At 27.9% G+C, this 23069-nt stretch overlaps 6 protein-coding genes across 6 annotated transcripts; 3 read left to right on the top strand and 3 right to left on the bottom strand.

Annotated features, from left to right (window-relative positions):
- Window positions 1-1366: 1366 nt before the first annotated feature.
- Window positions 1367-3533, bottom strand: LOC128965089 (cytochrome P450 2C31-like). Its single transcript, XM_054311778.1, has 7 exons — window positions 3288-3533; window positions 3104-3228; window positions 2576-2993; window positions 2339-2454; window positions 1983-2238; window positions 1688-1875; window positions 1367-1577 (listed from the first exon to the last, which is right to left on the bottom strand). The coding sequence occupies exons 1-7, from the start codon at window positions 3512-3514 to the stop codon at window positions 1396-1398; spliced, it is 1512 nt and encodes a 503-aa protein (XP_054167753.1). The 5' UTR covers window positions 3515-3533; the 3' UTR covers window positions 1367-1395.
- Window positions 3534-5411: 1878 nt separating this feature from the next.
- Window positions 5412-6573, top strand: LOC128965544 (3-oxoacyl-[acyl-carrier-protein] reductase FabG-like). Its single transcript, XM_054312254.1, has 4 exons — window positions 5412-5597; window positions 5695-5970; window positions 6105-6208; window positions 6357-6573. The coding sequence occupies exons 1-4, from the start codon at window positions 5412-5414 to the stop codon at window positions 6571-6573; spliced, it is 783 nt and encodes a 260-aa protein (XP_054168229.1).
- Window positions 6574-7232: 659 nt separating this feature from the next.
- On the bottom strand, window positions 7233-8763 carry LOC128965534 (uncharacterized). Its single transcript, XM_054312243.1, has 4 exons — window positions 8712-8763; window positions 7884-8641; window positions 7505-7679; window positions 7233-7425 (listed from the first exon to the last, which is right to left on the bottom strand). Exons 1-4 carry the CDS (start codon window positions 8729-8731, stop codon window positions 7233-7235), a joined length of 1146 nt encoding a protein of 381 aa, XP_054168218.1. The 5' UTR covers window positions 8732-8763.
- A 234-nt stretch (window positions 8764-8997) lies between these two features.
- Window positions 8998-10096, bottom strand: LOC128951177 (dolichol-phosphate mannosyltransferase subunit 1-like). The gene is made up of 3 exons (XM_054296783.1): window positions 9870-10096; window positions 9556-9766; window positions 8998-9462 (listed from the first exon to the last, which is right to left on the bottom strand). The coding sequence occupies exons 1-3, from the start codon at window positions 9968-9970 to the stop codon at window positions 9052-9054; spliced, it is 723 nt and encodes a 240-aa protein (XP_054152758.1). The 5' UTR covers window positions 9971-10096; the 3' UTR covers window positions 8998-9051.
- Window positions 10097-10388: 292 nt separating this feature from the next.
- On the top strand, window positions 10389-14049 carry LOC128965523 (tubulin-specific chaperone D-like). Its single transcript, XM_054312233.1, has 3 exons — window positions 10389-10597; window positions 10673-11983; window positions 12056-14049. The coding sequence occupies exons 1-3, from the start codon at window positions 10516-10518 to the stop codon at window positions 14047-14049; spliced, it is 3387 nt and encodes a 1128-aa protein (XP_054168208.1). The 5' UTR covers window positions 10389-10515.
- A 930-nt stretch (window positions 14050-14979) lies between these two features.
- Window positions 14980-16765, top strand: LOC128965512 (uncharacterized). Its single transcript, XM_054312222.1, has 8 exons — window positions 14980-15094; window positions 15170-15339; window positions 15452-15604; window positions 15715-15845; window positions 15955-16057; window positions 16160-16294; window positions 16395-16480; window positions 16576-16765. Exons 1-8 carry the CDS (start codon window positions 14980-14982, stop codon window positions 16763-16765), a joined length of 1083 nt encoding a protein of 360 aa, XP_054168197.1.
- The last annotated feature ends 6304 nt before the right edge of the window (window positions 16766-23069 follow it).

Raw genomic sequence — 23069 nt, 5'->3', positions numbered from 1 at the left:
TTTGATCTGTTGCTAATCACTACCGGTGCCAATGGTCTACGGGTGCCGTTCGACGCCAAATGCTGTTTCTGTCGTTTACTGCTGGACGACGGCGTCTCACTGTCCGGTTGTGGTCACAGTGCCTGCTATGCATGTATGACAGCCAGAGCTCAGCACTCGTCTACCTGTCCAGTGGATGGCTGCAAGTTTGATATGAAACAGTGTCGATACCTTCAACGAGATATCCATAACTGGCTGATGAATATACGACTCAAGTGTCGATTCTTTGATGGCACCCGATGTACGGCCACTGGTATTGCCTTACGTAATGTTCGCCGACATGAAGAGGTCTGTCCTAATGTTCCCAACAAAAGGTCGTTAGCCACAGAAAACTACACTAAACCGGGAACCGGTATCCGAAACGGTGGTAGTACTGGTCAACGACATCAGCAACAACAGAAGCGGCCAGTTATGCGCATCGGCTCATCCACTGACCGTAGCGGTCGTACACTGAATAAGATGTCCAGTAGTGGTCGCAGTAAACCTGTTACCTGTGCTGTTGGTATCGACAGTGGTAGACAACAGTCACAGCGTGCGACGGAAATGAAGGCCACAACAACTACTAATACTACTGCTCTCAAGTTTGACACATCGATGATAGAGAAGTGGATCAAAGATTTGGCGGTCAAAACACAGCCCAACTCGTTGTCGTCGACCGATAAGCTAAAGGAGGCGATGATGTCGGCCATTGCCAGCGATATAGAGCACTGTTAAGACGCGAAACACTCATCTTTTTTTTTGACTGACTCACTGGTCAGCTACCGGTGCCGTCGCTATTATTTCCATTATTTTTCTTAATATGATTTCTTTTTGTTTTGTTATTTTTTATATTTTAAATGTGATTGCATTCAAAATTGTTATCTTTTTTATGTTTGTTAAACCATAGTTATTAGTATTATTTATTTTATTTATTTATTGATTTTTTGTTTGTTTTATTTTATGTAAATTTAAATACAGTATTATTTACTTAAATATGTAATTTTATTTTATTTAATTATTACTAAGACATTGTATTATAAATTATTTGCAATTTATTTTATTAGTCTTTATGTTTGTAATCTTTAATTTAAAAACTAATTTTTAATATTAATAATATTGGGTTATCAAAAAAAATCATTAAAATAGGACCTAGGTTTTAAATACATTAATTTATTTTGTAGAAACGATAAATACATTTATTTTTAAATATTTATATTAATTATCAATTTAATTATCAATTCTAAATATTTTTTTTTAAAATTAATAGCTATATGATATATAATTGGTATGTTTACAGTATATTAAAATAAATTTTTGACAACAAATAAAATAATGATTACGAATATATTATTATTATTATTATTATTATTATTACTCCTAAACACGTTTATTAAAGCAAACAACGGGTTCAGCCTTAGGTATAACCGAAAACTGAATCTTATAATCAAGTGTTGTGTCCGTATTTTTGGTGGGTTTGATATCATATTTTTGTAGCAATGATACGATGTAGAGGAATATCTCTGCCAATCCTAATACCTCTCCCGGACACGACCTCTTGCCTAATAATTAAATATTATTTATAATGTTTTTATTAATTTTTTTTTAGTTAACTAAAATCGTATAATTAAATATAGAAATTAAAAACAAAAAATGAAATCAAATGAAATACCATAAGAAAATGGTATGAAATGGTCGGGTCTGAAGAAAGTTGTTCCGTTATCTTTGAGAAACCTTTCGGGTTTAAACACTTGCGGATTGTCCCATAGTTTCGGATCGTTATCGATGGCCCAAAAGTTGGCCAATATTTGTGTACCTTTCGGTATTTTATGTCCACCGATTATAGTGTCTTCACTTGTACTGAAATAAATGTTGAGATAAAAATAAATTTTATTTATTTTTATTTTTTTTATTCAAAATAATTTTAATTTATACGGAATTTTAAAAATTGATCAATTGGTTGGTACCTTCGGGGCAAATCAATTGGTACGATTGATCTGTATCTCAACACTTCATAGATGAATGCCTGAAGATATGGCATCTGATTTCTATAGCCATACTTTGGTATCTCATATCTGCCGATAATGTCGTCAATTTCTTTCTGGATTTTCAGCTGAACCTCCGGGTGTGTGGCCAACACTAGTAGTGACCATTCAAGTGTCTGTGTTGTTGTAGCAGTTCCTGCACCGTATAAATTCATGCTGTTTGCTACTAACATTTGATCTGATTTATTTTATTTTAATAAAAACATATACACATAAATTATTTTGTGTTTTAATTAGTTTTTGTTTATATAAATATATTTATTAATTATTATACTAACTATTAAATGATGTTTTAGAGTCGTTAGCATTTTTTTGAGATTCAGTGATAAACGCGTCCATATAATCGCGAAAATTATTTGAATCCAATGTTTTTTCGTGTGATTTGATTTCATTTCTAAATATAGTAATAAAAAAAGTAATTATTATTTTTTAGTATTGTTATTATTACTAAATTACTTTTGGTATGAAATTTTTTTATATATAAAATAAATAAATAATTTTTTGTTTTTAATTACTTCATTATATTACAAATATTGTCAAATAGTTTTTGTAAATCATTATTAGATTGTGGTAACAAAAAGCTTAGTTTATTGACGACAAATCTGGAAACTGCCGGGAATTGGGCGAAAGCACTGGTCAAAGATAGGCTGGGATTAGGTTTAACCAATTCGTCGATGACTTTCTTATTATTATCCAAATAGTCGAGTCGTCGGCCAAATATAAAAGAGCTGACATTATTGGATACACTAATACCGAACAGTTCTCTTGTATTTGTTTCGGTGTCCAATGTTTTGTCAATTAGTTCAGATAAATGGTTAATCTCGTCGATGATATGGTCTTCCATCGATGTCTTTCCAAAACCCAGATCTCTAAACTTATGCAACAAAAATCTTCTCTGCTCTCTCCATACCTGTCCACTCATTGATCCAAAACCTATTATACAATATTTAGTATATACAGTATATATATATTATATATAATATTGTTTAAATAATCAAATAGCTAAAGTTTACACACAATAATCTACAGGTATTTTAGCTAACCTTCGGGTCCTATTATTGAAAATATATTATCTTTCGGTCGGGCAAGTGTTGTGTCCTGAGAAAAGGCATCCTTAATGGACGGCCAGTCATTGAGTATTATAGTTGGAGATGAACCCATTTGTAAACTAAATAAAATAAAATAAGTTATTTTTTTTAAATGGAAATTTAATGGCCATCAATATACCCAATGACTGGTCCATATTTTTTAGACCACTCGACAAACGTTTTTGAAGTGGCACCCGAAATCGACTCCAAGTTGCCAATAAGTGGCCAATTTCGTGGACCGGGAGGCAATTTGGCACGAATCTGGTAATCACTATAGATTTTGGTTATCACAAAATATACAGTTATAACTGACAGTAGAGTAATAGCATTTGAAAAAATCAAATAAATTATTGCCAATAAAAACATTGCTAACAAATTTTTTTTTTTGTTAAATTCTAATAAAATATTGTTTAAAATTTAGTTTTCATTTAGTTAACTAATTATATTATTTTGAATTAAATAACATTTTATTCGTGTGTTTTGTTTATATAGTCAGCAAAAAAAAATGCTTCAAACAAATAATTGACTCGTTTTTAAGTACGTTTGGGTCAAAATTATGTTTACAATAATATATTGATATTTGATGTTTTTCTGTAATGTACATGTATGTAATTTAGCTATTTGTAAAAATAAAGTTTTTTTTATATATATATTTAATGATATAAATGTGTACATTTTGATAATGCAAATTGCAGTACATACATTATCAAAATGTACACATTTATATCTTATAATATAAATATAAAATAAACTTTATTTTATTATTATTATTATTAAAAGCTATGAAATAATTGACAAGTTATCCTTGACAAGTTATCTTAATTTAACTTGATAATAGTGTAAAAAATAGAAAACATAGGTTTTATTAACTAATTTAAAATTTTTAATATACGAATATACGAATATATACATTAGTGAATATATTTTAGTAAAATAGTGGAATTTTTTTAATGATTAATTATGTTTACGATTATTATTAAAATTAAAACTTGTTTTTTATAGTGTATTTTTTAGATATGAAATTTTATAAATATATTATGTAGTAATAGTAATAACGTAACTATAGTAAACTTACATTTTAATATGCTAACTTGTATTTAGTATATTTATTAATTAACTTTTATCAGTGCATTAAAATTTACATGTAAATTATTAGATAATTTTTGATAATTTATATTATGTAATTTACAATAAAAAGATTACTGAATATATAGGTATACAAATTAAGCATCAAAATGATAAATATAATATATTATATAATATAATATAAAGATATATACTGTATATTCAAAGTTATGATTAAAAATTAATCAATTTTATAATTTAAGTTTTATAATTATTATTATTAATTAAGTTTTAAGTTAAGTTTATGTTAAGATAAACTAAGTTTACTAACTAACTAGTAAACTAACTAAATTAAGTTAAGATTATGAAATTTCTATTTTCTAAAATGTATTAATTGATAATAATACTATAATAAGAATCATTGATAACCATAAGTACTGTATAATAATTAAAAATATTTATATTAATAAAAACTACTGTACTGTAGTATATCAATTGTAATGTTAAATTAATTTTAATTATCATACTATTAAATATAAAACAAAATTTAAAAAAAACATATTTTATATGGCATTTTATAGTAAAAGTATTTTATTGAAATTTTTTATCTGTAAATATATAATAACATTATATAATATAGACAATTTTATAAAGTATAAAATAATTACACTTTAAAAGGTCAATGTTAAACTCTTAAAATTATTTAATTTGTATAACAGTAAAAACAAACAAAAACAAACATAAAAATTATTTATATTCTTTATTTAATGAGTTGAAATAAAAATACACTTTTATATATTATGATATTATTGAAAGTTATGTTTTAAATATTGTAAAAATATAAAATCACTAATATTGAACTAACTATTATAGTACATAGCACCTAAATTGCACTAGTAACAATATTGTAGATATGTCCAAGGTCGAGTGAATATTAAAATAATAATCAAGTGCTATGTACTAACCTAGTACTACTAAATATAGTATAATATAATTAACTTATATAATATTATATAGTCGTAATAATTATTGATTTTTTACAGTGGGATATATATAAATAGACTGAAATGATAAAAAAAATTATTTATTAATAAAAAAGTTTTATTAAACAAAAATATTCTAAATTATATTATTATATTTGTTATTCACTGATAATAATTTTATAAAGTATTGGATTCTCAACAAACAATAACAAAAAATGAATGATCCGCGAAATTTTAAGGGAAAAGTAGTTTTGACTACCGGTTCAAGCAGTGGTATTGGTGCCGGTATTGCCAAACTTTTTGCACAACTGGGCGCTCATGTGGTGATCACCGGTAGAAAAGAGACCGAAATCCTGAAAGTGGCCAATGAATGCCAACAGTTATCACCGGAAAAGTTAAAGGTTTGTTAATAAAGAAAATAATAAAAAATTTTAATAATTATCAATAAAATAAGTTTATTTAATTTATAATTTTGTTTATTACTATTATTATGTATAGCCGTTACAAGTTGTCGGAGATGTCAGTAAAAGTGAAGATTTGCAGAGACTATTGGATGAAACCATCAAAACATTTGGACAGTTAGATGTGTTGGTCAACAACGCTGGTATTGCACTGTCGGCCGGCGTTACAGACAAAGAGTTTATGCCAGTGTTTGACAAAATAATGAGTGTTAATCTGCACCCGTTTGTCGAGTTAAGTCACCTATCGGTTCCATATTTAAATAAAACTAACGGCACTATTATAAATATATCTAGCAATCTGTCACAAGTGCCGGTAAGTTATTAATGTTAATATTTTTAGTTTATACAGTATTAATACAATTACAGTAATATTAATTTATATTTTTTAGTATTGATAATATAAGTAAATAATAATAATAATTAATTATATATATATATATAATTTAGATGAAAACACAGTTAGCCTATGAAGTGTCGAAAGTAGGCATCGATATGATGACTCGTGTGTTGGCACTGGAGTTGGGGCCCACTATACGGGTCAATACTGTCAAGTAATATAAGATAAATATTTATTTATTTTTAAATCACATTACTTTTTCATTGCAGTTATTTTATTTTCTTTACTATACTATTAAATTATATTAAAATTAATTTATTAATACATATATTAATATATATAATAATACTGTATATACGTAGTCCGGGTATTACGGAAACCAATTTGGTAGAAAAAACTGAACACATGGAACAAATGTTAAAAGTGGCCATCGATAGGACACCAATGAAACGTATCGCACAGCCCCGGGATGTGGCCGAAAGTGTAGTGTATTTGGCATCGAGTGCGGCCACTTTTGTTACCGGTGCCAATTTGGTTATCGATGGCGGCATTATGTATAATTTGGGTGGTATGAGATAGATTTTACATTATAGGTAATAAATTTATATATAAAGTTTCATATATAAATATAAATCAATAAAAATTTGAGTACATATAGTGTAAAAGTTACGGATTATATCAGTAATTTACAAACAATAATAATTAGTATTTTATTTACTGTAATTATTTTTTGTTAGTGTTTTTTGTGAGTATATAATATTTGTCAATAAAATTAAAATTATGTACAGCGTAGACATTATACACTATTATGCACTAAAAGCTATAAAGTTAAATGCTATAAATTATAACTTTTAATAATAATAATTTAATTATCTAACATAAATTTTTGTTTATTTTAATCTATTATATCAATATTATAAATTGTATTTAATTAATTGTTTTTGTTATAATAAAACTTCAATTAAACATATTAATCTATAAATAACTTGTTTATTTAAAACTATTTGTAATATAATAATAGTACCAACTATATATATATTCAAACATCTCAGTGAAATTGCAATATAAAAAGATTTTTTAAAAAAATATTTGAATATATTCTGTTAACTTATTAATTTATAATATATTCTAAATAATAAAATGTATTGATAAATAATTTTACAATTTATTGTTTTTATTTTTGTTAGTCTTAAAATTTTTTGGCCAAAACAATTGGAGAATAAAGTTTTATATTATATTTAGATAACAATAGGAAATTCATCGGAAACTTCCGTAACTGTGACAGCAATCGTCTCATTACTATTGCGTCTAACCATTAACTGAATAACACTATCGTCATCACAATCATCGAGAAAGTCGATTAATTGGCGAATATCAGTCAATTTATGTCCATTTGTCTCTACAATTATGTCACCATTTTTCAATACTTCACTACAATAATTAAATCAAATAAATTTTCGGTTAAACCCTTTACAACAACAACAACACTCAGATACACGATATTACATACATTGCTTGTGTTTCAGGCAATGTGTCCTCAATAATGAATTCGTCGGACAATAAGTTTTTAGTGATGATAACACCCAATGTATAAATGTTTTCAATTGTATACTTCATTTCGCGTATATTTTTATTTGTCGTATTGTTTTGTGACAGGAAATACTTGTATCCTCTGAGACCAAAGTCTAATTGATATATAATTAATGTGTGTATGTGCAAAACATCAATGTGTGTATGTGTATGTGTATGTGTATGTGTATGTGTATGTGTATGTGTATGTGTATGTGTATGTGTATGTGTATGTGTATGTGTATGTGTGTGTATGTGTGTGTATGTGTGTGTATGTGTTAAAGAGAGATGAAAAAAAATGTTTAAATTATGTAACTAACCTATTAAATTTAGACTAGTAGTAGCCACACGATAAAGTGGTACATAATTTTGTCCGAAATGTACGCCCGATATATTGAGTTCGCTATTGAGAAGCGGACTGCCAGAAAAACCAGAGGTTGACGTACAGGTGTGATATACAAACAATTTGCTCGGATCGAGACTGAATGCCATTATGTAATAATCACTACAATTCATATTATTGGAGTGATTGTATGTCATAACAAATCCATCCCATGAGATAAAAAAGTTGTCAGCATTTCCCATCAGTGCAACCGGTTCGCCAATAATCGGTTCACGTGTTGCCGGAATCAATTGTGTTAGTCGATTGGATTTGACCTCTCGGAGCTTAATAAGCGATAAATCAAGCTGTGGTTCAACGTAGACAACATCACCCATAACCTGTCCAACACTTGAACCAAACCGTTGGCCTTCGATGAGATCTGCATCGTATGTGTCGTAAAATTTGATCATTGCTTTGCTATTGCCGGCGACCACATGATAATTGGTGACAATAAAATTGAATTGATTGTTGACCACAACTCCCGTTCCTTCGCCCAGAAAATCTGTGGGATAATTGTAATTAGCCATCTTTACCGACACAACGGCTTGCATTGGTGTCGGTGTATCCATATAAACAGTTTTGAGGATACGGTTAACATTTGCATTGAATGACATCAACGGCCGTTGTTGTGGTTGTCGTTTCCGTTTTTCATACAAAATGGTTGATAGTATTAAAGTCACCGAAAGAGATGATAATCTGTATATTTTTAAGAATATAATATATTTATATTATATTAATATTATTTTCTATGATAATCATACAAAACCTATTAATATTTAATTTCATTATCTCAATTGATTTGATGACTGACTGACATTTTAAACTTATTTTTTAAACAATTGCTAATAATTATAGTCTATTTTCGTTAGTTTTCACGAGAATTATTGAATAAATAAATCACAGAAAATACTTACAATCGTTGTAATAATTATTATTTTTATATATGTATATTTATTGTTGATTTTTTACAATTTAAAAAAATATCTGTGATTACCATACATTAAAAAAGTTATATTAAATATAAAAAATTTATTTCGTATAATTTATGAATTTTACAAATTATATTACTGTTTATTATATATTTTTATTAAATTAATTTTTTGTTATCAAACGGTGGCAAACAAGTAGAGCAAACCCTTAGCAAATCCGATGATCTCCATCGCACCCATTTTGGACTCACCGTAAACGCGGTCAACAAAACTGATGGGCACTTCGCTGATCCGATAGCCCAGACTGTTAGCCCTGACCATCATTTCCATCTGAAATACGTAGCCTTTGCTGACACAACTTTCGACAAGTTTTTCCAGCGCTTGGCGTTTGTAAAGCCGAAAACTGCCGGTCAAATCGGAAACGCCGGGCCTTAGGAGTACTTGAGTCAAATAGTTGGCACCGCGAGAGATCAGTTTGCGTCGAAAGTCCCAACCGTATACACCGCCATCGCCCGCGTATCGGGTGCCAGTGACCACATCGGCACCAGTAGCCAACTGTTTCTCGATAAACTTTGGTATGAACTTTGGCTAAAATATTAACACCAAATATCATTATAAAACATTTTCAATAACTAATTTCGATAAAACTTGAAAAGGCTATCACAATAGTTGGTCACTTACGTGATGCGATAGATCCGAGTCCATGATTATGACAAACTGTCCTCTCGAGTGTTGTAATCCATGCAAATAAGCCGTTCCCAGACCTAACTTCTTTTCGCGCGGTCTCAACACAATGCGATCGTCGCCGTAGATTCTCTGCAATTGTTTGGCCGCCTCTAGAGTACCGTCGGGCGAGTTATCGTCAATGATAATGATCTCATATTTGTAGCCACTGTTTGTTAATAATCATAATTAGCAGACAAACAGACAATCAATTAATTAGTTAATAATTAGATGACATTTCATCAGATTTTTATATATAGGAAATATCATACCATTCCTCGAGATATTTATTGATTAGCCAAACAATTATCGGCAAATTTTGACGTTCATTATATGTGGGCAATAGTATACTGTATTGAATATTACTGGACATTCTGGTCAGTGGTCAACACATCCGAGAGATAATCATCCGATAGTGTCGTCAACAACAACAACAACAATACAAATGTGTTGACAGTAATAATGATTTCAATACACGTGTAATCATTATATTCAATGTTGTCATAACATTATAACTACAGTCAATGATTAGATATAAATAAAAAATAATAACTAAAAATTCAATATTTTTTTAACTAAAAAATTATTACAAATAACTAAATTAAATGCTGAAATAATTAATTTTAATTTTACCTATTAATTTGTAAATTAAATCAATAATTTAATTATTATTGTTTTTTTTATAATATTATTTTCATGTAAAATATCTTAAACCAAGTATAGACTGTATTCATATTTATATAACTTTATTTATACTTACAGCGCATGCGTTGTTATATAAAAACAGTGATTATGTTTGACAGCAATAATAATAAAAAAAACTTTTTGTTTTGTTATTTGTTTTCTATTGAACACATGTTTTGACAAACAATTGATTTAATGATAATTGATTAACCATTTGATTGATATAACCAATTGATGGACATGTCATCGATGGAAATGTCGAATGAAAATCAATTTAACGCCAATAAAGACAATGACAACGATGAAGACAATACCGGTAAGAACTACAACTGCCGTTGACTTTACAGATGAAATGATTGTATTTTTTTAATGTTAATTAACTGATCCCAAGACTTGGTCTATTCGATGGACACGTTTGAAGAAGACTCTCGCGAATGTATGAAATTGATTGGAGAGTTGTCATCGCTTTCTGGCCACTTGTCCGGCGATAGTAAAGTCAATGTCGAGTCGCGTGTCGAGCATTTGAACGAACGGTTTATATATCTGATCGACAAATGGCAGACAAATCCGAAACTCATTGAATCACATGTCAAACAATTCTTGGATTCAATCATTGCTGTCACGACTGATACCCAATTCAATGGACCCGTATTTCACACATGTTTTCGTTTTGTTCAGCGACTCGTCGCCTGTATCGGTCCGAAAACTATTGGCCGTTACTTTCCTACTGAAGTTGTTTGGCTACCGAAACTGATCGATTGGTGCGAACGACAGTCGCCAGAAGACACTAATTCGTGGCCTACACGGGCAGCCATACTGTTGTGGCTGTCGATGGCCGTGAAAACACCATTTCATTTGAGAAAATTTGACAGTAATTCATCCGATGATAATCCAAATCAATTAACTGTTAGCGACAGAGTCTATGCATTGATCGATAATTATCTCGAAAAGACTGACAAATCTCGCGATTCGGCTGCCATTTTGGCGGCAAATTTCTTGTCGCGACCCGATATTGTTGATCAATACATGAGTCGTTTTGTGACCGATTGTTTGCCACATATTTCCACAAACTTTGGTTATCTAATGTCTGTTGCAGTTCTCTTCAAAATAGCCGACCGAAAGAATATTAGACAATTTGCTGAACGAGTCATCGAAATCGGTGTCAAATTGGACACAAGTGGCGATCTATTGATGGCCAAATGGAAAGTCAAATTGATTGGTCGCTCCACTTTGTCATTGTTGACACCCCGTATAGCCAAATGGCGGTACAAACGTGGCTATCGGGTGTTGACCGATAACATTACGATTCAAATTGGAGATGAAAAGCAACCGAAAGTTAAGGTTGACGAGAAGGGCGATACCATTGATGACAATGAAGATGACTCCGATTTCAGTGATATTCCTGAACAGATAGAAGTGATAATAGACTCGTTGTTGAACTCATTGCACGACAAGAACACTATTGTTCGCTATTCTGCCGCCAAATATTTGGCGAGACTTACGAACCGTTTGCCCAAAGAGTTAGCAACTGAAGTGGTGTCACATGTGCTGCAACTGTGCGAATGGAAAGAGTCGGACAACTCATGGCACGGCTGTTGTATGGCTTTGGCTGAATTGTCCCGACGAGGTCTTATACTACCGGATCAATTGTCAGATATTGTTGATGTCGTTCAAAGAGCACTACTTTTTGATGAAGTCAAAGGTTTGTAAATAAATTGTATTTTTATTTTAAAAAAGGTTTATATATACAATATTTAATATTTGTGATAATTAGGTTCATTTAGCATTGGATCCAATGTTAGAGACGCCGCGTGTTATGTTTGTTGGTCACTATCTCGCGCCTATGACTCTCAAGTGATTCAACAATATGTTAAAAAATTAGGGCCAACATTGGTTTGTGTCGTGTGTTTTGATCGAGAAATTAACTGCCGAAGAGCGGCTTCGGCGACAATTCAAGAGCTGGTCGGACGAACCCAAGTGTTTCCGCACGGATTAGAAGTTCTGGTGTTAACAGACTTTCATTCTCTATCCATAAGAAGTCACTGTTATCTAAGCATTGCCTTAAAATTGGCCGAAAAACCAGAGTTTGGAGATTTTCTTGTCGAACAATTGGTCAACAAATGTCATCACTGGGACAGAGATATACGAGAAATAGCGGCCCAATCATTGGGCAGACTGTCGACTGTCATTGATATGAACAAACATTTTCCGCGTTTGCTATCAATGAGTACATCATTAGATTTGAATTCAAGACACGGATCTATATTATCCATCGCTCACATCATTAGCCACTGTGTTATCGCTGATAAAATTAATGCCGAATTTATCGGCCAAATGGAGTCAATTGCTATTACTTTGACGGAGAAGAATCTGTTGCGAGGAATTGGCGGCGAATTCATGAAACAAGCGCTCAGTGTCTTAATTGAAAAATGTTCGTCAGTTTTGCTACCGATAAATGGCGATCAAAAGGTTTTCGACGTATGGATTGATGTATTACAGCACTCGATTGACAGCGAAGATGTTAAGACACGCAAAGATGCCGTCACAGCTGTTCCCATATTCTGTCAAAACTATTTGCTTAATAGACCCGAATTGTTGAAAAAATTTTTGGATTTATTAACAAATCACTTGATGTCAGTCAAAGAGAGTGCAAGAATTGGTGTATCGGAATGTTTGCGACTAATGACTACCGATGTTATTGATGTACAATACTATGACCAGTGTTTCGATACAATTGTTTCTCACATCAAATCCGATGACTTTATGTGCGGTTCGCGTGCCTCTGAAGTATTGACTTTAGTTACAATGTCACAGAAATACTTACCAATTAGTGAACAAAAGAAACTGCAAATTGTTGAATGTCTTTGTCGTGCATTAGACGACCGAACTAAGGATCAAAAGGGTGATGTCGGAGGTAATGTCCGGTTTGCAGCTATCGAAGCGTCGCTTTTATTTATTAATGAGATGACAGACCAGCAAATTATTGAAATCTTGAAGTTATTGACTTCCCAGTGCTTGAGTCTCTGGAAAAAGGAGAGAAACTTAGCCACTAATGCATTCAAAGAGATTGTTTTAAACAGAGATATCAATCAAATTGATAGACAACTGATTCAAACATTTTTTGAGAGCTCTGGCGATGAACGGGTAGATGAATGGAAACCGTTTGTACAGCTATTAAATGTCGACACATTTACTTATAGCGCGTGGAAAGGTTTGGTCAAATGTGTGGCCAATCCTAACGAACTTTACGTCCGAAATGTTTTGAAACACGAATTAAAGTCATTGAATGAATCGGTATTTAAAGTGTTTCTCGATCTGTACGAAGAAAACCTAAGCGTCGACAACCTGTCGCTGTGTTGTATAAAATTAGCTCATTTTTTGTTGACATCGTATCAGACATCCGATGAATTACGGACCAAATTGTTGACAATTACTTGGAATTGTGTCCGTCGGGTAAAAGACTGTCAGAAACTGGTGGCCGCTATCGACGTATTTTGTGCGGCTCTTCAAAACGACGAATCGTTCAAACAGTCGATGTCTTATTTGGTGATATTTTTATGTCACGCTTTTCCAAGAATTCGTGTCCAAACAGCCAATCAATTGTACGTCGCTTTACTGATCGTTGACGACATTAGCGAAGAAGCCGTCAATTTGTTGACCGAAACAGATTGGATGCAGTCTTTGGATAATTTGCGGTCTATTAGGGATCGTATATGTGATGAACTGTCGATTGCCAAACCTAGACGTCCTGTCAATAATGCAAAATAAAATTATATTTTTTTTATTTAAAGACTTTATGAATTATCATATGTTTATAATAAATTCTATTACAATTAATTAATTATTTAACTAACAATATAATTAAAAGGTTTATAAACTTTAATTAACTATGTAATATAATAAATAATATTTTATTTTTTTTAAAAATAATTTATGATTAATTTAAAACATTACATAATTATTTTACACTGCTACAAAATAAATGCATTAAATGATTTGAGATTGATAAAATTAGTTGAGTAATCTAATCAATGAAAAGTTTAGTTACATTTATAATATAAAATATTTTATAAAAAATTAATAATTATAAAATGTTATTCAAAAGTACTATAATAATTATATTGTAATTAATTAATTGTAATAGAATTATCTAATATTTTTATAAAACTTTTTATTCTTAAATATTTTTTTTTAAATATATATTTTCAAATTATAAAATAAATTATGACAAGTTATATATTTATTTCTAACTATAATTTTTTTCAATTATTCACATTTTGCAATTAATTAAACTTTTTTTAATATAATATCACTTATTAAATGTGACATTCAATATATTATACAACTACATAATATTGAATTTGTTTATCTAATCAAAATTGCGAAAATCAAGTTTTTGTAAACAAATATTTTAAAACGTCTGATTAATATTTTTAAACTAAATTTTATTTAATATTTTATTAAATATAAGATTTAAAAAAAATATTAACAAGTATATGTATTAATTAAATACAAATATCAAATTTTAATCTTATATTTATGATAATATTTTTTTAATTAGAAACAGTGTTAAATTATATTTATTTTTTATTTTAGTTGAAAACTTGTATTAATATTATATAATATTGTTAATTAATTAATTATTACTTAAAAAAATTAAATTAGAAATTTTAATTCAAATTTATTTGTTAAACAAATATGACTTCATTACCGCCGACATACATACCCGAGTGGACAGACAAGAAAACATGTCAACAGTTAGAATACAGGCGTTTGGGAGCAACTGATATGTTTGTGTCCAAATTGAGCTTAGGTATCAAATATATCAATATAATTATAAATTAATTTATAATTATTTATTTTCAATTTGATGCTATCATAAGGACAGGTGGTGCTCATGTAAGCAAAGATCTATTATTTAGCGAAGACGGCCAACAATTACTCGGCGGCTACGAGTCGGTCGTTCAGTCTATACAACAAACTGTCCGATCGGGCATTAATTTCATCGACACATCGCCTTTCTATGGCTGCGGTAAAGCGGAACTTGTTTTAGGAAAGGTTTGTTAAAAGATAATTATTAATAATGTAATAATAATAATAATAATACTGTATTTTATTATTATCGGTTATATCTATTTTCATGTAAATGATTTTATTTATTTACCGGTAGGCCTTAGAAAATATACCCCGAAATGCCTACTATTTGGCCACAAAAGTTGGCCGCAAAGCTGACTGCACTTTTGACTATTCGGCCGATTGGGCCGTCAAATCGGTTGAATTGAGTCTCAAAAAACTTGGTGTCGATTACTTGGACTTAATTCATGTAAAATATTATTTTTTGTTGTTGTATACAAATCTAGCGATTGATAATATTCAATAATAACTTAATAATAATAATAATAATAATCCTGTTTTTATAATTGATCCCTTAAGGTACACGATGTTGAATATTGTGATACTATTGATATAGTTATCAATGAAACACTGCCAGCACTCGACCGATTGAGACGTGAGGGCAAAGTCAGGCATATCGGTATCACCGGCTATCCATTGCATACATTAAAGTGTGTGTTAATAACTATAGATTTTTTTATTAAAAAAATATTAAATCAATAGATATATTGTAATATTTAAAAATAATAATTTTTAAATCTATGATTTTATTTTTTAAAGAGAAATAATAGATAAAAGTTATATTAAACTGGATGTTGTGCTATCCTATTGTCGAATCACACCATTTGATCAGTCATTACTGCAATATATACCGGCATTTAAGGCAATTAATTACCGACAAAACAATTAATATGATTTATATATATGATATAAGAAAAATATTATTAATATATAATTTTAAATGCGATATTATTATTTTTTTTAGTCAAAAGGTTTGGGAATAATAAATGCGGCTCTACTGGGAATGGGATTACTGGTTCCCACTAACATTGTTCCCTATTGGCACGCGGCACCCGTACAACTACGGGAGGCCTGTTCACAAGCTATTAAGTATTGTAACGTATGTTTATATTTTCATTATAAATCTATATTATTATTATGTCATCAACTTATTAGGTAATAATATTTATTTATTTATTGTAATTATCTTAAATATTAAGGAAAGAGGTGTGAATATAGCAAAACTATCGGTTTATTATGCGTTACAACACAACGAAATCGATACACATTTAATAGGAATGGAAGAGTTAGTAGTAGTCATTAAATTTTGTTTATTTGTTTTAAATAAATTTATCTTTTAATTATTATTATTTTTTTATTTAAAAAATCTTAAATCAATAGTGAAAAAGCATTGAATGCTAATTTAGATGTTATGATCAATGGTTTGACAGATAAAGAGAAAGCGGTTCTCAAAGAGATTATGATTAATATATTCGACAAACTGGATGTCCATCACTGGGAAGGCGTTGAACTGACCCGATATCGCACCGATAGACAAGCATTTACAGAGTTTTTGTTACGGGGAAAGTAATTATCGATTTAAATCGAGTTATAAATTATAAATAGTTAGTAAAAATAATTTATAATAAATAAAAATTACTATATGTTTGTTATTTAATATAATTTAGTATTTATTTTGAAAAACTTTTAGTTATTATTACTGTAGTAAATAAAGTAGTATATGTTGTAAAAACTAAAAAAAAACTATATAATATTTCTATTATTATTACTGATTAATATAAGTTACTATTATATCAAATCTTTCTTTACATAAATACAAAAAAAATTGATTCACAATAATAATCTCTTTATATATTTAACTTTAGTATCATTTAATTTATAATTAACTTTAATGCCATCAATACGATACTCAATATACTTAACAGTTCGCAAATGTGGTAATTGTCTTAAACAGTTATGCGCTTCACTTGTAATGTCCACAAAATCAATGTCCAGATATTGTAGTCGCGGTAAGTGTCGGTCAATGTCCGCAAAAAAATTGTCGCCATTAATGTTGTTGTAATAGAAATTTTTTCTCAATGAATGAATAGTCAAATGTGTTAATTGTTTCAATGGTTTTAATAAACTACTGGTTAATAGTAAATGATAGTCGATATCAGTAATTGTCAATCGTTTCAATTGTTTCATCCTTACGATTGTATCCAACATTATCTGGATATCACTTATAGACGACATTTCAGTTACTAAACTAATTAACAATGATTTCAATTTGCGACAATTGATGGCCAAACCGGACAGTAATTGTGTCATATAATTGGTTACATCACTGAATAGATAGCCGTGTTTTCCAACAAATAGCGACAAATGTATTAATTCAGTCATTTGTGTCAATGATTTGGTCAATGAATCAAATGATAAGACATCGAAATATCCACTTAGATGTACATCAAGTGATTGGATAATTGGATGATATTGTGTCGAAAACTTTGAAAACAATTCAATTGATTTAGTGTTCAAACAAATTGCATATCTATTGATTGTTTTCGGTAAAACACATTCATTATTATTATTATTATTATTGAAAACCAATGAAATGTCGAAACATTGAAAATCTTTTAGTTTTAAACTAATTTGTGAACTATTTTGTTGCAAATATCTAACAAACTGTGTCATCATATCCTCGAAATTTGTGGTAAATGTTATCAATTTTGGACCAAATGTCTGGTAAAACTTGTCCCACATTTCATTAGTATTGTTAATGTAATGAAATGGTGTTAAAAAGTTCAGATGTTTCAGATTTGGACAGTAATTGATGAGTAGATCCAAACAATCTTCGTCTAAATATTCTCTACGATCACTAAAAAACTCAACTCTTGTAATGTTTGGACATTTAATCAGAATTGCTTTCATCTGATTGGTATCAGTCTTGTGATAATTAATTATAAGATCTGTTTTTTTATTAAACACAAGTCTTCGCCATTGTTTGGACACCAATTCATATCGGACTTTGTCTTCAATGTTGAGATAACTCATCAATAGTTCGGCCAAATCATCGCCGAAGCGATCAAATGAATCTCTGGTCGCGATTGTTGTGTTCATTGTCTTCACTGTTATCTACAATCACTTGCTGTTACTTTTCAAATGCAAACACGTGTTTGATGTAAACAAATATCAAATATTAAATCAATAATTGATTAGACATTTAAATAACTTCAATATAATATAGACGTCACATATGAATGCAATTTTGTTTAATATTTATACATTATTTTGTATAAAAAATATTAATTCATTAATAAATTATAATTTATATATAAGTATAATAAGTTATATATATACATTGTATACATGTATACATATACACATACATATATACATGTATATATACTGTATATTAAGTTTTAAACTAAATTTTATTATTATTAATAATGAATTAATATAGTATATAATAATATATATATATATATAAATTAATATTAATATTAATATAATTCAATATTATATACTGATTAATATTAAATATAAAACTATTTTATCAAGAAATATAAATATTGATTACCGGTATTATTAACAAAAAAGTTTTTAATTAAACAAAATATTTAATTGAATTTAATTCAAAATATAGAGATACAGTATAACACAATTCTACTAATAATAAATTACAATTATGGTTAAAGTAATATACAAAATTTAAAACTTTAAATCTAATTATTAATTTTTATTAAAGTATATTATATACTATATATATTTTATATGTATATATTTAAATAACTTCAAATAGGCTCTAAAATATTGTAATTTGCAACAAATTATCGTAAAATTATAATTGAAATTTTATACAATTATTTTTTTTTAACTATTGAAAAAATTACTTAATCAATTACCAGTATAAATAACATCAAAGTCATCATCATTAAAACCAAGCATCACCAGGTCATCGTCACTATCACCATTACCATCAAACGGCAATAGGTCATCATCACTGTCACCATTACCATCAAACGGCAATAGGTCATCATCACTGTCACCATTACCATCAAACGGCAATAGGTCATCATCATTGTCATCATTACCATCACATAGGAACAGGTCATCATCATCATCACTATCGACATTATCATTATAGTCCAATAGATCTTCATTATCACCATTATCATCATAGTATGGTAAATAATAATTATTAGCCGATAATTTACATATAAACTTAACATTCCTGCCGTTTACGATTGTAATATTGATTTTATGGCCATCAATACGATATAGACTATACTTAACTGTCCTTAAGTGCCGTAATTGTATTAAACAGTTATGTGTGGACTTAGTGATGTTGACGTTTTCAATGTCCAAATATTGAAGTCGCGGTAAATGTTTGTCAATGTCAGCAAAAAAATTGTCGCCAACAATGAAGAAGCCATTCAAGTTAATCGACAAATGTGTCAATTGTTTCAATGATTTTAGCCAACAATTACTAAAAACATCAAATGCCAGACCATTGATTGACAATCGTTTCAATTGTTTCATCCGTACAATTGTGTCCATCACTGCCTCGGCATTAGTGATAACAGACATTTCATATCCCAAAACAATGTTCAGTGACTTTAATTTGCGACAATTGTTGGCCAATCCGTTGAGTATTTTAGCCAAATAATTAGTATCCGTAAAGTTTTCACCAATAAATAAGTTATTATTTTCATCGATAGATATCGACAAATGTATTAATTCAGTCATTTGTGACAATGATTTCGTCAATGAATCAAATGTTGAAATATCATAATCTCCACAAAGTTTTAAATCAAGTGATTTGATATTTCGGTGATATTGTGCCGAAAACTTATCAAACAATGGCATTGAATTTGGTATTAAATGTGTTTGAAATCTATTGATTGTTTTCGGTAAAACACAATCATTATTATCATTGAATAGTTTTGAAAAGTTATTTTCATTGAATGTAAAAGTCGTTAATTTTGTATCAATTTGTTCATCAATTGTATGAAAATATTTGACAAACAATGACAGCAATGGTCTGAAATCAGACTTAAATGTTATCAATTGTGGACCAAATTTGTTGAAAAATTTGCCAATCATTTCATTATTTGAATTAAAATCATTATCAATGGTTAGATGTTTTAATTTTTGACAATAATTGATGATTAGATCCAATTGATTGTCAGTGACTTCTGATGATATAAAAACTTTTCTAATGTTTGGGCATTTCGTGACAATTGTCTTCAGTTTATAGCAGTCATTGAGTTTATCATCAATTATAAGATCTGTTTGTTTGTTAAACACAAGTCTTAGCCATTGTTTGGCTACCAATTGATTGCGGAGTTTGTCTTCAATGTTGAGATAACTCATCAATAGTTCGGCCAAATCATCGCCGAAGCGATCAAATGAATCTCTGGTCGCGACTGTTGTTGTTATGTTCACAATATCTTCGGCCACTGTATTGTACTTTAGTTTCTTGAGTGTTGTCATTGTTTTTGTGTCCAAAATCAGTGTTAAGTTTGTATTGAATACTAATGTCTTCAATGACTTGTTGTCACTGTTTTTAATTGCAAACTATTATTGAATAAAATGTTTAAACAATTCAATGATAACTCAATTGTTGTCTAAATATATAAACAAATGTTTGTATTGTTTATACATTTAAATGAATCGCTTTTTTAAATGAATGTTAATTTCAATGCAATAGATGTCACACTTGAATGTTATGAAACATATAAAAGTTTATTAAATAAATATTTGAATTCATAATCTAAAATAATTATAGTTTTCATTAACTATATATTTATAACTTATAATATTAATAATCACACAATAATAATAAAATTAATTAAATAAATATTTTTAATAATTAAAAATAATAATAATTAATGTTTAATAATTAAACATATACTAAAAAGATTAGCAAATAATTTTTTACTTGTTTTAATTTAATTAATAAATTTCAATTAATTTAATTTAGTAGATAATTGAGAGAGTAAAATCAAAAACAGCCCATAAACTCATGACTCTTATCAAAAATAGTACTAATCCTTAAACAACTGAAAAACTTTCTTAATCTCTATCACTTGATTTCAAATATTTTTACAAATAGTTTAATTCAAAATTTATAACACATTTTTATTAATATTTCATTCAAAAGTATAAATAAACTATTAAATAAAATAAAAAACAATTATAAACAAAACTAAATTAAAATTAATTAAATTTATTATTATATTAAGTTATTAATTAAATGTTTAAAATGATTCAATTTTTTTATTATGTGTTTTGTTATATTATGAATACTTCATTTAATGTTAATAACATTAAACATTTAAATGAAATAACTAATCGAGAACAATTAGTTAATTTCATTGAAAATGAAAAAGAAAAAAGAAATAAATCTAAAAATAGGCAAAAAAATCCAATTTGTCACAAAAAAAATGAAAACAAACTAAAACGCCAATCGGTAAGTGTAAATTAAAAACTAATATAATAATTTGCTTATAATAATTATTTACTATTATTTTTTTATATATATTATAAGGGAAATAAATATACTTCAAGTACTGGAAAAGTTATTGGAAAAATAAATTTTAAATTAATTCAAAAATGCTGCCAAAGATTTAAATGTTTTGAAAAATTTAATGAAAATCAACAAAAATTTGTATTTAATAGGTATTATTATAATTATTATTATTATTATTATTATTTATATTATTACTTTTATATTATTTATATTAATTTTTTTAATATTATAATTTATATTATTATTATTGTTATTGTTTTTAACATTATTATTATATTTTATTATTATTATTATTTTTATTTTTATATTATTTTTGTTTTTAATATTAGTTTTTTAATATTATAATTTAGATAATTTATTATTATTATTATTATTTTTGTTTTTATCATTATTATTTTTTTTATTATTAATTAATTAATTTTTTTATTTATATTTTATTATTAAAGGTATTGGAATTTAATGGATTACGAAAAACAAAATTATATGCTTAAAGAAATGATTAAAAAACAAAACAATAATCCAAATTCACCGCGAAAAAATATTTGGTGTTATTCAATTAAAAATGAGTATAACTTTGAAATAACAGTATGTTTAGATTTTATATTAAATTTATTAAATATAAGCAAATCTAGAATTAGATTATTACAAACTAAAATAAATAATAATAATAATTTAATTGATTTAAGAGGTATTCATAAAAAACATGAAAAAAATATTTTTAATAACTTTATTAATTTATTTCCTATTATACCATCACATTATACTAATAGTAAAAAATTATATTTTTATAATAATGATTTATCTATAACAAAATTATATAGACTATATTTAAATTATATAAAAACAAAAAATCAAGAAAATATAAGCAAAACATTATTTACTAATTTTTTTAAAAATAATTATAATATCAAATTTAAAAAACCTAAAACTGATCAGTGTGATTTTTGTTTTGAGTATATTAATAAAAATAATAATAATAGTTTAATTACAGAGATAAGTTATGAAAATCACAAATCTTCAGATTTAAAATATAGAAATTTAAAAGATAGTTATATTAAAAATAATTTAAATTATATAGTTATAGAATTTGATTATGGGCAAAATAAGCCATTGCCTTATTTAACTATTTCAGATGTTTTTTATAAGAGACTTTTATGGTTTTATATATTTAATATACATATTTATAATTATGACTCTTATATTATTTATAACATAGAAGGTAAATATCCTAAAAATGCTAATAGTGTTACTTCTAATATTTTTAGAGTTTTAAATTTATTAAATAGAGATTTTATTAAAAATAAGGATATTGTATTTTTATCAGATAATACTTGTGCACAAAATAAGAATTGGTGCATGG

The sequence above is a fragment of the Oppia nitens genome, unplaced genomic scaffold (genome assembly GCF_028296485.1).
Source record: "Oppia nitens isolate AA-2021 unplaced genomic scaffold, nextdenovo-longstitch-racon4-pilon3 scaffold10_pilon_pilon_pilon, whole genome shotgun sequence".
NCBI lineage: Eukaryota > Metazoa > Arthropoda > Arachnida > Sarcoptiformes > Oppiidae > Oppia > Oppia nitens.
The sequence above is the reverse complement of the archived record's forward strand: the minus strand, read 5'-3'. Positions and strand labels throughout refer to the sequence as shown.